The sequence below is a fragment of the Salvia hispanica genome, chromosome 4, assembly GCF_029641045.1.
Source record: "Salvia hispanica isolate PSC_SH4W2 chromosome 4, Shi_PSC_v1, whole genome shotgun sequence".
Lineage (NCBI taxonomy): Eukaryota > Viridiplantae > Streptophyta > Magnoliopsida > Lamiales > Lamiaceae > Salvia > Salvia hispanica.
Window position 1 is genome coordinate 2,830,443 of NC_142695.1, and position 14,296 is coordinate 2,844,738.

Below are 14,296 nucleotides of genomic sequence, written 5' to 3' on the forward strand. Positions count from 1 at the left end.
GTGAATGAGAAATCATTTATAGAATATAATAGTGACATGATAGGTAGGATCATGAGCTGCACAACAATTTTGAAATTTTATAAGCGATTTTTTAGTAATTTTATGCCAAAATTAGAGAATAATAGTACCATATTACCATTTGATTAGTTAAATAAGAGAATAGAAAATTGTTGTACGATAAAACTTCACATGTTTAGTTCTCTGTCGGTTATCCAATTTTTTTTGAAAAAATATTATACTTTGTATATTTAATCCAATTTCTATTGATATCAAGTAACACATCGTTGATGAAGCTTTGAAATGTATTCTTGAACTCACAGCATGAAATGCACGACTTCAACGAGATCTTTTTAAACAAAAGGAATTTAAAGAAGTGTAAGATTAATGCTATAACAAAAGGTTGTTGTTGAAGAAGTACAATAATCTACATAAAACCATCAAAAGGGTGTTTTTGAAAAACACCACCAGCAAATGCTATGCAACATCATAATTTAAGATTATATACAGAGAGGAGGTTCATTATAGATTACATGAAATTCCATAAATTCTTTCACTTGCTGGACCTAAATCTTGTCTTATTTAGTAATCCATTTTGCCAATCACACTTACTGCATCTGAAACTGAAGCTTTTCTTATCAAATCGTTGAAGGAGTTCGCTTAAGCAACTATAGGGTATGATGCACATGTCGCAACACCTACAACAAGATTTTAATAGTCAATCATCAGTTCATAACTCATTTTTAGCACTTCTTTAAAATTCGGGTTAACTACGAATAAAATCACAAAGAATGTCATTTTTGGTTTGTTGAAAGTTGAATAACAACTCACCAAAGTTTAAAATTGATAAATCATGAATGAAGTCTCAAAAAATTGTAAATTGTTCCATCTTATCAAATTTGGGGAAAATTGAAGTTGGGTTGAAACTTGAAAGACAAAAAAGTCTACATAGAAGTTGTGGTTAGGAAGAAACATGAAAGGAACAAGGTGTAGGTGGGAGATGATTTTTTTAGTTTCTCGGATTCATAACGATGTCATTTGACCGTCCATGTCATCACATTAATACACTGCATTAAATCAACATCACATTTACCCAGATAAAAAATCGTCATAGGTTCAAAATTTTGAAAATTAGTGATTTGTCATTTAAATTTTTAGTTAACTCTTAAAAATTTTAACATGAAATTGATGACAGAAGTTGCAAAACACTTACCACACATGTTCTTGCCCATCTCCATCTTGAAATAGCCATTGTCGCCCCAGTCAGCTCCCCATGAGTTCTTGATGAGCCAATACGGCACTCCATTGTCAACTCCATAACCAACAGCCAGAACCGCGTGGTTAACATCCTGCGCACGTTGCAAGAGAAGGCGCGAAAGAGAGAGAGAGTCGTCATCACATCACATTATATATAGTATACCAATTCATGTATAGTAACAGTGACCGGGGGTGAAACGCACCATTGGATCGCTGCCACAAGTGGTACTAGTGTAAACACCACCGTTGTATGCTTTGAACCCATTAACTACTTCAAACGCCACACTCACCGGCCGAACAAATGCAACCGCATGCTTAAGCTCATCCTCAGCACCCTATTTGGTTCTTAAAGTGTTAAAAATGAAAAGAAATAAAAGTACACCAATGGTTTATCATCTTACCAGAGTGATATTGACAGAATCAACTACTTTGACAGCAACATTCTCAGAGGAATACTTGCACACTCCATCCTTTCCAGTGTATGGGTAGGCAGCCTCGGTATCAAGGCCACCGTTGTATTTGATGTACTCGAAGGCTTGAGAGGGCAATCCACCGTTGCAGCCAAAGTTGTTGAAATCTCCAGCACAGTCGACGAGCTGCTGCTCAGACAGAGAAATATTCTTTCCAAATGCTTGTGAATAAGCTGCCTCAAGTGCTCCTGTTGAACTGCAACATCACATATATTAAGAGCCATGTATAGTTTTTGATGAAGTCCCAAAATCATCTTACCTGAATGTCCAGCAAGATCCACAACTACCTTGGCTTTTCACTGGGGTAACAATGCCACTTTTCCTCCAGTCTTTCTGCAATCATTAGAAGCCAAATAAAATATAGCGTTCTAGCAAGGTAGTGAGCTTTCAATAGAGTGCAAATGCAGATCGAGCCTAACTGGACTAAGCATAGGAACACATCAGCAAGAAAATTAAGAAGCAACTAAAAAGCCTTTTGGATATTGAGAATGAAAACAAATATAAGTACCGTGGCAGGGAGGACTGCATCAGTGAGCTTATGGTTGCCACTTCTTGTAGCAGAGCAATTTTGAGCAGCTCCCAGTCTATGCTTCTTGAACTCGTCCCATGTCAGATCAGTAAACTCTGTTCGTGTCCAAAGGAAACATTTCATATCTTGCATTATTTCAGTGTTCATTATTGTATGCCTATGGCTATAGATGCAAACTGAATGTCATATTACTATCTATGTTTGCACCTGTGATGTTTCAGAAGTCCAAAGAAACGAAACAATACATCTAAACAATCAGTTCTTCCTCACCTAATGTTAGCAGTCTCTCCTTTCACTACGGAAGTATCTTCTTTTTTAAGGAGAGTTTTTGAAGTTTTGAACTAATTTCATCACACTTTCCTAAGGACTATCTTATTGTTAATACATATTAAACCAAACAATCAATAATTGAGCGATAGATTCAAAAAATATCAACACAAATACACAACATGAATCCTATCTCCAGATGATCCTATCTCCAAATACACAAACTATCTTATCTGGAGAAAAAGCTTATTATTGATTATCTGGAGAAAAAGTGTTAAGAGTTTGAGCAGTCATGATTGATCTAAAATTGCAACCTATGTGAAGATGATCCTATCTCAGTGAAGAACTACTGATTATTGAACAAAGATCAGTAAAAGCTGGATTTACCGTTGACTCCCATGGTGTAGGAGAGTCCTTTCCTGTTATGCGATCGGATCATCCTCAAATTCTCGGAAAAAACCTGAAATCTCCTCTGTATCTCCTCCGTGCTCTCGTACTTCTTCCCGTACCTTTCCACGATCAAGCAAAAAATCAATATCGAGTAAATCAAACTTACAAAACCAAAAAAACACAGCAGTATAAGAATCGACACCGACCTATGAGCGAAGCGAGCGAAGGAGACGGCGCGGCGCGAGTCTCCGACTGCTTTGAGAATGGACGACTCCAGCTCGTGGAGACCGTCGACGACTTGCCTGATCGGATTGTCGAGGAGCTCCGATCCGGATCTGGCGGCGGCGGAGGAGGAGGCGATCAGAACTCCGGCGAAGAGAAGCAGAAGGCGAGCCATGGGGATTGCCGGATTGGGGAATACGGAGCAGATAGTAGAGTGGAGAGTGGTGCAGAGAGGTAGGTAGTTTTATTATCCAATGGAGCGGGGCTCAGGGTGGGCCCCGCGCCTCCGCATATAATTGAAGGTGGGTCCCACACGCGGTGTGTTGGACAACAGCGATTGGGGGATGGTCTCCGTGTCCTGCGTGGGAGATATTTTTACGAAACGAAAGAAACAAAACAAGGGATGACGTGGCTAGTGACGTCGCTTCTAATTGACATATACTGTACAATTAAGCTTAATTAAGTTTTACAAAGTATGTACTACTATACTAATATTCAAATGTCACATCAGGCATTTATAGAGCAAGTCACTTTAGAAATAAGTCACTTTAGAAATACTTCCGTCCTAGATAATTCGACCCAGTATTTCATTTCGGACCGTCCCACATAATTTGTCCCACTCCACTTTTACCATTTTTAGTAGTGGACCTCATATTCCACTAACTCATTCCTACTCACATTTTATTATAAAACTAATACTCCCTCCGTCTCATGTTACTTGCACTTTTACTTTTCGGCACGTCACAAACTTCTTACACTATTTATAGTTTAAGTTAGAATTAATGCATTTAATTAATATGTTAGATTAAGTTAAGAGGTCCATTAGTAAGTGATGTCTCGTTACACTTAAAATTTTAATTTAATTATATTAAAAAATCAATCTTAAATTTACGGCCTAAAATAAAAAGTGCGAGTAGCATAGGACGGAGGGAGTACTTTAAAGGTAGGACCCACATCCCACCAACCTTTTCAACTCACTTTCCATTAAATTTCTTAAAACCCGTGCCGGGTCAAAGTGTCTCAGATTATCTGGGACGGAGGGAGTAAGAAGTAATCATAAATACTGAAAAAAAAGAAAAGAAAAAAGAAGCATAAGAATGCCTCCGTCACATAATAGATGGCACATTTGGGGATTGTCACGAAATTTTAGGTGATATTGTTTTGTGTATTAGGTGGAGAGAGCAAATAATATTCCCTCCGCCCTAAGGAAGATGACCCTTTTCTTGGGCGGTACGTGATTTTATGCAAATTTATTTTGTGTATTGAAAGGAGAGAGTAAAGTAAGAGAGAGAGAATAAAGTCGAGATAAATGAGTTTCCATTTTAAGTATGAGTCATCTTAGTTGGACAAACTAAAAAGGAAAGTGGGTCATCTTCAATGGGGCGGAGGGAGTACTATATTTATATTAATGCGATATTGTGTTTTTTCTAAAAAAGAAATATAACATTTTTTGTGAGACAAACTAAAAAGGAAAGTGTGACGTACTATATTTAGCTATAGTGAATTGCATAAATTTATGAAGTTTGTCAAAATTAAGTTTTAAAATTTGAATGACAAACATAAAATTCTCAATCATTCTATGATTCCAATGATAAATTCTTTGTTGTAAGTTCAGTGGAGTACAAAATTGTTGCATACATATAAACTTCTGGTGATATTTATGAATAGTAAGTTAATTGTGTATTAACAAGATAACGTGAACAACATCATTTTGAACTTAAAAAAAATATATTGTACTCCTACTTGGTTAAGTGGGACAGTTGGGAAGTTTTTAAACTTTACGGTTTGTTATTTAAATTAGGAAAGGTGTGTCACGTGGGTGCAATTCAAATTTTGATTAAACTTTGTTATGTTGTAAGCAATTAGCACTTTTAATTATTCAGATGTCATCGCTTATTTTTCAAATTTAAAAATCTCTAATTTCATAATGTGTCTAAAATGCTCTACAAACAAGAAACCAAAAATAAAATGAAAAAATACAATAAATAAACAGCATATGATCATAAGAAAAAATTTCATTATTTGAACGATACGAGATTCTATGCTATTTTATATACGTGTTAAGTGGAAAGAGAATAAAATAGAGATAAATGTATTTTTATTTTTTAGTAATAGGTCATTTAGTTGAAACAAACTAAAACAATAATTGGATCATCTTCAATGTGCCGGAGCTAGTATCTTTTAACCACATATAGTATATGATTATGGAATCAAATTAGGGAGTACATTTTGGGGATTAAATTTGGAAGTACACATTTTTTGGGACACAACCCTAAATTTTACCCTAACCTACTTCTAGGTACGTCGTTTGTACTGTATGAAATTTGTTGGGCTTGAATTGGAATTACAATTGGGCAAGTTGAAATATATGTCTGATAAAAACTTAAAAGGGTAATGCCTAAAATAGTGAGACAATCTCAACTAACTATAGATAAATGTTGGAAAGTATTTTTGAATGCACTCAACATGATTAATCCAATACATTTTTTTATTATAACGTCCTTGTAAATTTTTTTTTTTAATTCTTGAAATATGCACTCAACATGATTAATCCAATATTATTACCTCTCCTACATTGTCTTTATTTAATTGAGTTTAAAAGTGGATTCCCATCACTTTATGGCATAAAGAACTACTCCTATTTGCGTACCTAACTTTTTTTTTATATAATTTTTCAATAAATCGGATGGAGCATGTATTATATACGTGGCGTAAAATTTTGAAATATCTAACACACATATGTCAATACTTGTAAATACTTTATATCTATGAAAAGGAGACACGCAAAGGAAGAAACTTATGAAAGATCATGACACAATTTCAGTTGAAAAGAGAGGATTGAAAAAAATGTATACGACAAAGTGGTGTGAATCATACAAATTAATAAAAATTGCAGATCATATCAAAAGATAAATAGAGGAAATTATCCACCACACCTTTAAAAGATCGGATCTATAAGTAAATCGATCCATGATTTAACCACACTTACATGTTGACAAGTCTATAAATTTACAGATAAATTGAAATATAAATAATAAATAAAATCTTACCGAAAATCTTAAACATAACTAATAACTATATTCAGTAGTCATCCTTTTATTATTTGAATTTCAAAATCATTACAATTTAAGTCATAAAAAGCCATTTTTGATGCTAACAAATCATATATGGGCCGGGTCGATATAGTTAGTGGGCCTAAGCGATCAGAAGCCCATAAACTGTAAATGGAATCCAATTTTAATATTTTGTTCTTTCATATTCTTTGACACTATAATAGTTTTCATATCATAAAATATTACTTTGATTTTAAACCCTTTTTATAAGAGTGAGAGATTAAAAGTAAAATGAGCACCCCTTCATGCTAATTTTTTTTTTATTTATGCTTGAAATTTAGTATGTAACGAAATGGGATTTAGAATAATTATTTGTCATTTATAAATCGACCAGGAATTCAAGAGATATGTCACAGCTTCTCTCAGTAGTATATATGTTGGAATCAAATACTACTCCATAATGTTTTGGGCACAATTATTTTTACTTCCAAATTAAATATCCTTTTTTTTATCATTAATGGAGTATATCATACTGGTAACATTGATATCATTACCTTGACTTTGTCACACATGACATTTTCGTAGCCTTTTTAAAGGTTCTGCATATGCATAAAAAAAATGGAGTATTTGTAATGCAAAACTGATCCATTAATTTATCCCTATTTATTTATGTATGTATTTTATAATTTTTTATTTAGAAGTTGACGCAGCGCAGTTTTGATGAGTTGACGAAGCCGACGCCGTCACAATTGTAGAAACAAGTGTGGAACCTAAGACAAAATGTTTCCTTCATTTGTTTAAGATCATGTTGTACATATTTTTAGGACTAATCAGCCACTGCCCAATAGTAATCATTAATCCAAGATTTTTAATTTAGAGTGCATCAACATAACATGTCGGTGTAGGATCGATCGGTGTTATTCCGAAGTAGTCGACATGGCATTGTCCGTTAAAATTCTAATATTTTGTCCCACATTGGTTTGGTGATGATCCTATCTCTTTTATATAAGTGTGGATAACCCTTCCCCTTATGAGGCCTTTTAAGGGGCGAGTGGCCCATTTCTAATATGGTATCAGAGCGGGCCCAAGTCGATGATGGATTTATTTATTTATCTCTTCTCTTGCCTACCCACGTGATGGAAGTCCGATGTCTCATTTCGGCCCACACGTGAGGGGGCGTTTTAAAATTCAAATATCTTGTCCCACATCGGCTTGGTGATGATCCAATCTAATCTATATAAGTGTGGATAACCCTCCCCGGTGAGTGGCCCATTTCTAATATTGTCGTTGATTGACCACTGACGGACAGCGAATCGCAATAAAACTTATACTCCCTCCGTTCTAGAGTAATGAAGCCATTTTTTTTCGGCACGGAGATAAAGAAAAATTGTGTTAGGTGAGTTAAGTAAGGGAGAATAAAGTGGAAAATGAAAAAGGTAGAAAGATGAACATAGAAAAAATGAGATAGAGAGAGTAAAGTAGGTGTAGAAAAATGTGTTCCTTTTACTCAAAAAGGAAAATGACTGTATTACTCTGAAACGTACCAAAATAACAAAATAACTCTATTATTATGAAACGGAGGGAGTATATCTTGTTCTCTTTCGTTTCTCACCCTCTACATTTTTATTGTTGATATTGAAGAATGGATTAAGAATTAATTAGATTATGCAATATGAATATCGGAAATGCCTTGTGGATAATGGGCGTTCGAATTAAAAATAGAAATGCATAATCTGATTTATAAATAATAGTCAATAATTAGTATTTTTCGCGGTATGATTAATTAATTACAGTACATCAAATTATTTCGTCTTACTCAACATTTTCGCCTGATTATTAATTATTTTCTAGAATATAGTGGGCTAGTCAAAAGTAATGTGTAAGATTGAAATATGGGAATTAAAATTATGTGAAGTTCGACTCAGCACATTAATTGCACATTGAAAATAAAAACTTTTGAATGGAAATAATATCTATTCGACGACCTCGTAAGCATGTGGATATTTTATAAAGATTTAAAGATGGAAATTACTCGAATATATAATTTAGGGAATTGAGATTAGTCATAGCCATAGTGGTCACGAGACTCTCGACTTGTCTTACTAGTATGATATTATATTATCCGCTTTGTTCGATGCTCTCTAAAGACTTCATACTAATGGAGTTGGATTAATTCATATATATATTTGTAATTTTTACCCATTCTCTGATATTGGATATGATTTGCTCACCTACAAATACAACTGATATGCATGGACAAGTCGTATACCTTGCATGATTTCAATTCGTAACACTTTAGTTATGATGTGATAAATTTGAATCACTAATGTACAATTCTTGCCAAATCCTTGTAAGTTGTATCCTTTGTTTGGGAGACATATTAAATTAACACAAGATAATTAATTAAAATGGGCTTTTAAGATAAGGATATGTTATCTCACTCTTTTGGGCGGTTAAATAATCCACTTTTTTGAACTAATCTGCTTCAGGCCTCAGCGGTCCGAGATGGGCTTTGATAGCCTAACATGAACCTTATTTATCTACCAAACAGCCATATAACTCATATATCTTGGTCTTATCTACACTACCAAACAAGCACTAATTCGATTCTAATGCCAAATTATAATATGTTTAGTACTTCATTTCATTTGCGTTAGCAATATGAAGATCCTCTAATTGTGAAAAGTTAATTAGACTCTAATTTAACATTTTAAGTACCTTTTCTGAAATTGGAAGTAATAGATATTTATATACTTATGTATTGACAGGTAGTAGTATGATTTTGTATGTGAACAGAAAAGATTAATTATTCTAGATTTGTGGTCTTGGAATTAAGAAACAGGTATAGAATTCCAAGTGTAAATAATCAAGGATTTTAACCTGCAGATTTTAGTGGATTGGTCATGGTAGATAGTATTTGCTAGACCAAAGCACTATGGACTTTATTTTGTCCATACATCTTTATTTTTTGTCATACGTGTATTATTGCGTATTTGATGATGTGTGTGTATACATATACATATTTCAGCAGCCGACTATATAGCTCATTCTCATCTTTTATTTAAGTATTTTTAGGAGATAAAATCAACGAAAGACTTAAATAAATTTTCATATATTGACATTTAATTAGAGCCTAATTTGTAGTGGGAGAGGTGTGCAAATTGTCGATTAAAGATAAATTATACCCAAAAAGGTTTTGGTTTTGTTTTATTTATTTTTATTTTTGACCCAAAAAGGTTTGGTTTGTTTGTACATAGTTGCCACTTGCTAGAGGCATTTTCTAAACCATTTATATATGCTCCCTCTTTCTTGAAATTCCTAAATTCAGCAATTGCAAATATATAATTTAATTAGTATTATACGTTGTTGTTTAATTATTTAATGTGATGTTATATTAGTTGTTGTCTGATGCGTGCACGTAATTAGTCAGTAGCATTGGAATTTTGGTTAGTTACAAAATCTGATCAAATTAATAGTTTTGATAATTTGCATGCTGATTTTAAAATTCATATAAAACCAGAATTTAATAAGTAAAATAGTAAGAATTTAAAATAAAAAACTCCTCAAATAAAATCATTCCTCCAGTGGAAATTAGTGTCTGTTTCAAGCTAATATTTTTTTATAATAGTACATTAGTAATTTAGTACTATTGTTTTATGAAACCGACATCGTTCAAAAGATCAATAATTAAAATTCAAAGAAAATAGAAAAAATGCTTTATTTTATAATCTCTCTGGACAGAGAAGTCTTAAAGTTCCTTTCAAATTAAATTAACGCCACATGATTAAAGGATTTATATAATTTTTTATTATTACAATTAATTATGTATACACTATGTCACACAACATTAATCACAAATATAATTAAACAAGAAACACATTGACATTTTGTATTCCACATGTTGTAAATTTTTTTCTAAATTAGCATACATTTCCCATGCGTTCGAGTCACTTCCTTTTTCCAAAGTTAAATAATAAATTTGCGTGATTAATTGGAATACTATTACAGTCAATGAATATCACAAAAATTTCCTCTAAACATATCCTAAATGAGGAAAATTAAATTTGTTAGAGGTTTGGTTAAACTCCACTAAGAATGAGAAGGTAAAGGTTAGTTGTGTGTTTGATTATACTTTCAATCCTAATTATTTTGACCTTAATGAAATTCACATTCAAATTACTGCAAAGACCATTAATTTACGAAAATTTGATTTTTGAAGATAATTAATTGCACATAAAGTAGTCCTATTTGAATTTGAAATGGAAGGTTTTGGTGTGAATCGAAGTTTCTAAAATGTCATTGTCAAGACTTTGGCAGCTGCCCAAATGGGCTTCTTGTTTATTCCACAAGTAAGCTAAATTTAAACTTTCCAAAAGTCCTAATTAAGTTTTTAGTTTTTACATTAAAAACCAGAAGATATTTTGTAGGGAAATAAAAAATCCTATTGTTTCAATTCTAGTGCCATTCTTACATTGTTCTATTGAATTACTCTAACATGAATAATTTAAACTCGACTCTTGAGTTTTAAAAAGTGAAAAAATATAGGTATAAAAGATTAATGCAATATTCATCTCATTTTTTTTTATATCTATGCAGTTTTATAATGAAATATGAATAAAATTAGTTCGCACTTAGTAGGCTACGAGTTGATGAAGTATAACCTAATATTCACAATTATATCCTTATTTGATATTTTTTATATTTAAAATAAAAATGTTCCATAAAAGTTGGTTAAGATTTTTATATGCCTGAGTTGTCCCATAGAAAAAATGTAATGTAAAAAATAAATCAATTTAAATACTTAGTGAATTTTTTCCTCACATCATCAAGTATTTAGGGATGGAATTTAACTAAAGTTTAATTAGTCTCATATTCATATATCCATGAATAACATAGCTCTAGCAAAAATCTAACATGATATAAAAAAAAATGAATCACATGCGAATATCACTATGATTTAACTGGTGAAGGCGAGAAAAATCACATTAAAACATTAATTTCAATGTTATGATTGAATACTTCATTTATTAAATATTTGGGAATCTTTAAAAAATAATCATATAGATTGTGACAATAATTGATATTTGTAACAAAAAAAAGAGAGGTGTTGATTTATGATGTAACATGTTTATAACATGAAAATGCAATTGATCTGTTGATACGTCGCAATCGTATGAAATGTAGATGGAGTCTATTAAGCAAAATAGGCCATTTAAATGCCTAATTGTAAACTGAAAACATAATTAAATCTGTTATTTAATATTCATGTCCAATATTTTATAATGGGATTATTAGGTGATAACTCCCATTTGATTTAGAGAGTTATTATATAGTATATATTACTATCTGAACTTCATCCACGAAATATACTCCAGTATTTTTTATTTTGGATTATCCACCAAAATTAATTTCTATCATTTTTCTCTATTAAGATAAGTATAATTTTACATTTACAAGACTTCAACCATTTGTATTTCTAATCTCTCTTTTTCTTTACAAAATTTCTAATTTTAAACTGTCAATTACAATCAAGAGTCAAGACCACTTTTATATTCGGAGGTAATATTATCGAGAAATATTTAGATAGGATTAAGGGAATAACATACATTTGACTTAGTGGGATATTATTTTATTATATATAATGAGAAATATAATGTTACATAGCCATATAATATAAGCATTATTTTATTTATACATTTAGTTTTCAATAAAAAGTTTTTAATTTTATAAATTCATATAAATCAAAATTAATTTGTTATTTTAAGGTTATAATCTGATATATATTCCACGCAGCTTTCATCTTCTTACCAACTACTACTATTTCTAACCCTTTATTTTTCAAAAACTATATAGTAGTACTATTATGCATGCATCAATCTGCATGATTCATCATTCATTTATAAAGTTTTCAATCATAACTTCATCACCAAAGAAAGTGCATGCTCCACCCCAACAACAACACAATACAAAACTTAATTTACTTACGCATTTTAATTATTTTTGTAACTTAATTATTTATCTCACATTTGTTGAATTGGGGGTCAACAAAAATATTCTCTCTGGATAAATATTGTAAGATTTTATTATATTACATTATAAGATCTCAGCATGCACAATTCATACATTCATCATTGTTTATCATTGTGTGTTAATCCGCATAATTTGGTTATATATTTTGTGGAATAAATCAAGACAAGATGTTGCAACAAATAAGCTACGTAATTGTCATCATATACCATGCCAGATAGTCTGGTTGCCATGACACATATCAATGGTAGACATAATGATTACTTTAACTACATTTGTACATACAATTAACATATACTTATACTTATTATTATATAATTATTAAGTGCTACTATCATTTTAAGTTAACCTCAATAGTTACTGTTATTATCATCTCATGTCAAATCGAAAATCAACAATCTGACACAACTATGTGGGTGAGTTCGAAAATCAACAATCTGACACAACTATGTGGGTGAGTTAGCCTAGCAGTAAAGATCTCGATTTCAAATCCTTTGTAGTGTGGTCCTTAACTACTATCTAAACATTGACAATTATATCTATCCACCATCACAAAAGCTAATGATAGAGGAGATGTATCATAAAATTAAAATGTTCTTTTATAAATTTAATTGAGTGAACATATCACCTGAAAATATGTTCAAATTATTAACTTTTTAATTAATTAAATGTGGGATAGTTTGCCGTAAATTAAATAATTTTGCGAGTGTAGCGCCAAATATATCCATTGAAAAATCTGAAATTTTGTGGTGTGCATTAGTCTTGGTTCGTACTTTTTTTTTCATTCATAATTAAAAATAGTACTAGTAGTACTACATTAAATGATGATCAAACTTCTAGAACATTAACGAGTTGCAAGAAAACCTACCCCCATTTTATCTTATGAATTCTTGTGAACGATTCTTCCTCATATTGACCTTACCTTCCCTCTCTGACCAAATCATTAATCAGCGTGTATAATTTATTAAAAATTGACAATTATTTTAGGAAAAACAAATTTGTAATCCAACATTGAGCAAATTGTTCAAAACTAAATATAGTCAAATTATGGTCTTTATCAATTAAAAAACCTTTCATTTGTCCCTCAATTACTTGGCAATGATTCTAGTGATCATGTCTATTTTGCATATCATTGCATAACTAGGTGATGAGTGACTCATTTCTACATTCCACAACGAAAATATTTGTAACATTGTATGTGATATGACATTGGTAAATCACATGTATACACCATCACCGGTGAGTTAAACGATGTCAGTTGTTCATACCGATAACGTCGTCTTTTTTGGTTTAAAAACATCGACAATATATTACACGTATGTAACTAGATTTTTTCGTCACATGATCAAACTTCTTAGTTTTACCAATTAATTTTAAACTCACAAGGACAACCAAAATATAATCAAATTTCATGACTTTTTTAGCAAATTCTCCATCTACAATATTCCTATATAAAACAATTAATTAAATGGTGGTAGCATTCTAACTGTTTATGAAAGATCAACAATCCCGCGTGAGGGAAAAAACGAAAAAAAAAAGTCCACGTAATCTACATGCCCAAGAAAAGAATATTTCAAATTATCCAACTAGAATTTGAATAATATTCAAATAAATGAACAAATATTTTCAAAATAGAAAAATTTAAAAACGGCAATCGGCAGATCCAGGTCGTCCCCACAAAGAAAGTCAAACGGAGGGCACAATGGTCATTTTCCATTCAACCAATTTACATAATTACACGTATTTGTTTTGCTGATTATATTAGTAGTTGTATGTTTTTATTTTCATTTTTTAACCCACGCGTAATATAACTCCTTCCATTTTATACTATTTGCGGCTTTACCGAATTAAATAATAAAATAAAAACATTGTGTTTTATATGTAATGCAATATTAGGATTTATTGAAATTAACTAATATCTTTTGTATAATAAAAGTTTATATAGTACACTTTTAGTTGGTCGGATAAACATAGTAGTATTGCTTTTTAATACAATAATGTGACAACTATTAGAAATGGGTTACTCGCCTCTTAAAATGCCTCATAAGGAGGATGGTTATCCACACTTATATAGATGAACTAGG

The 14,296-nt window shown here is 31.5% G+C and overlaps 1 protein-coding gene across 1 annotated transcript; it reads right to left on the reverse strand.

Annotated features, from left to right (window-relative positions):
- Window positions 1-364: 364 nt before the first annotated feature.
- On the reverse strand, window positions 365-3,339 carry LOC125197334 (vanillin synthase, chloroplastic). The gene is made up of 8 exons (XM_048096068.2): window positions 3,117-3,339; window positions 2,908-3,029; window positions 2,233-2,348; window positions 1,984-2,057; window positions 1,656-1,920; window positions 1,458-1,589; window positions 1,211-1,346; window positions 365-695 (listed from the first exon to the last, which is right to left on the reverse strand). Exons 1-8 carry the CDS (start codon window positions 3,305-3,307, stop codon window positions 658-660), a joined length of 1,074 nt encoding a protein of 357 aa, XP_047952025.1. The 5' UTR covers window positions 3,308-3,339; the 3' UTR covers window positions 365-657.
- Window positions 3,340-14,296: the final 10,957 nt, after the last annotated feature.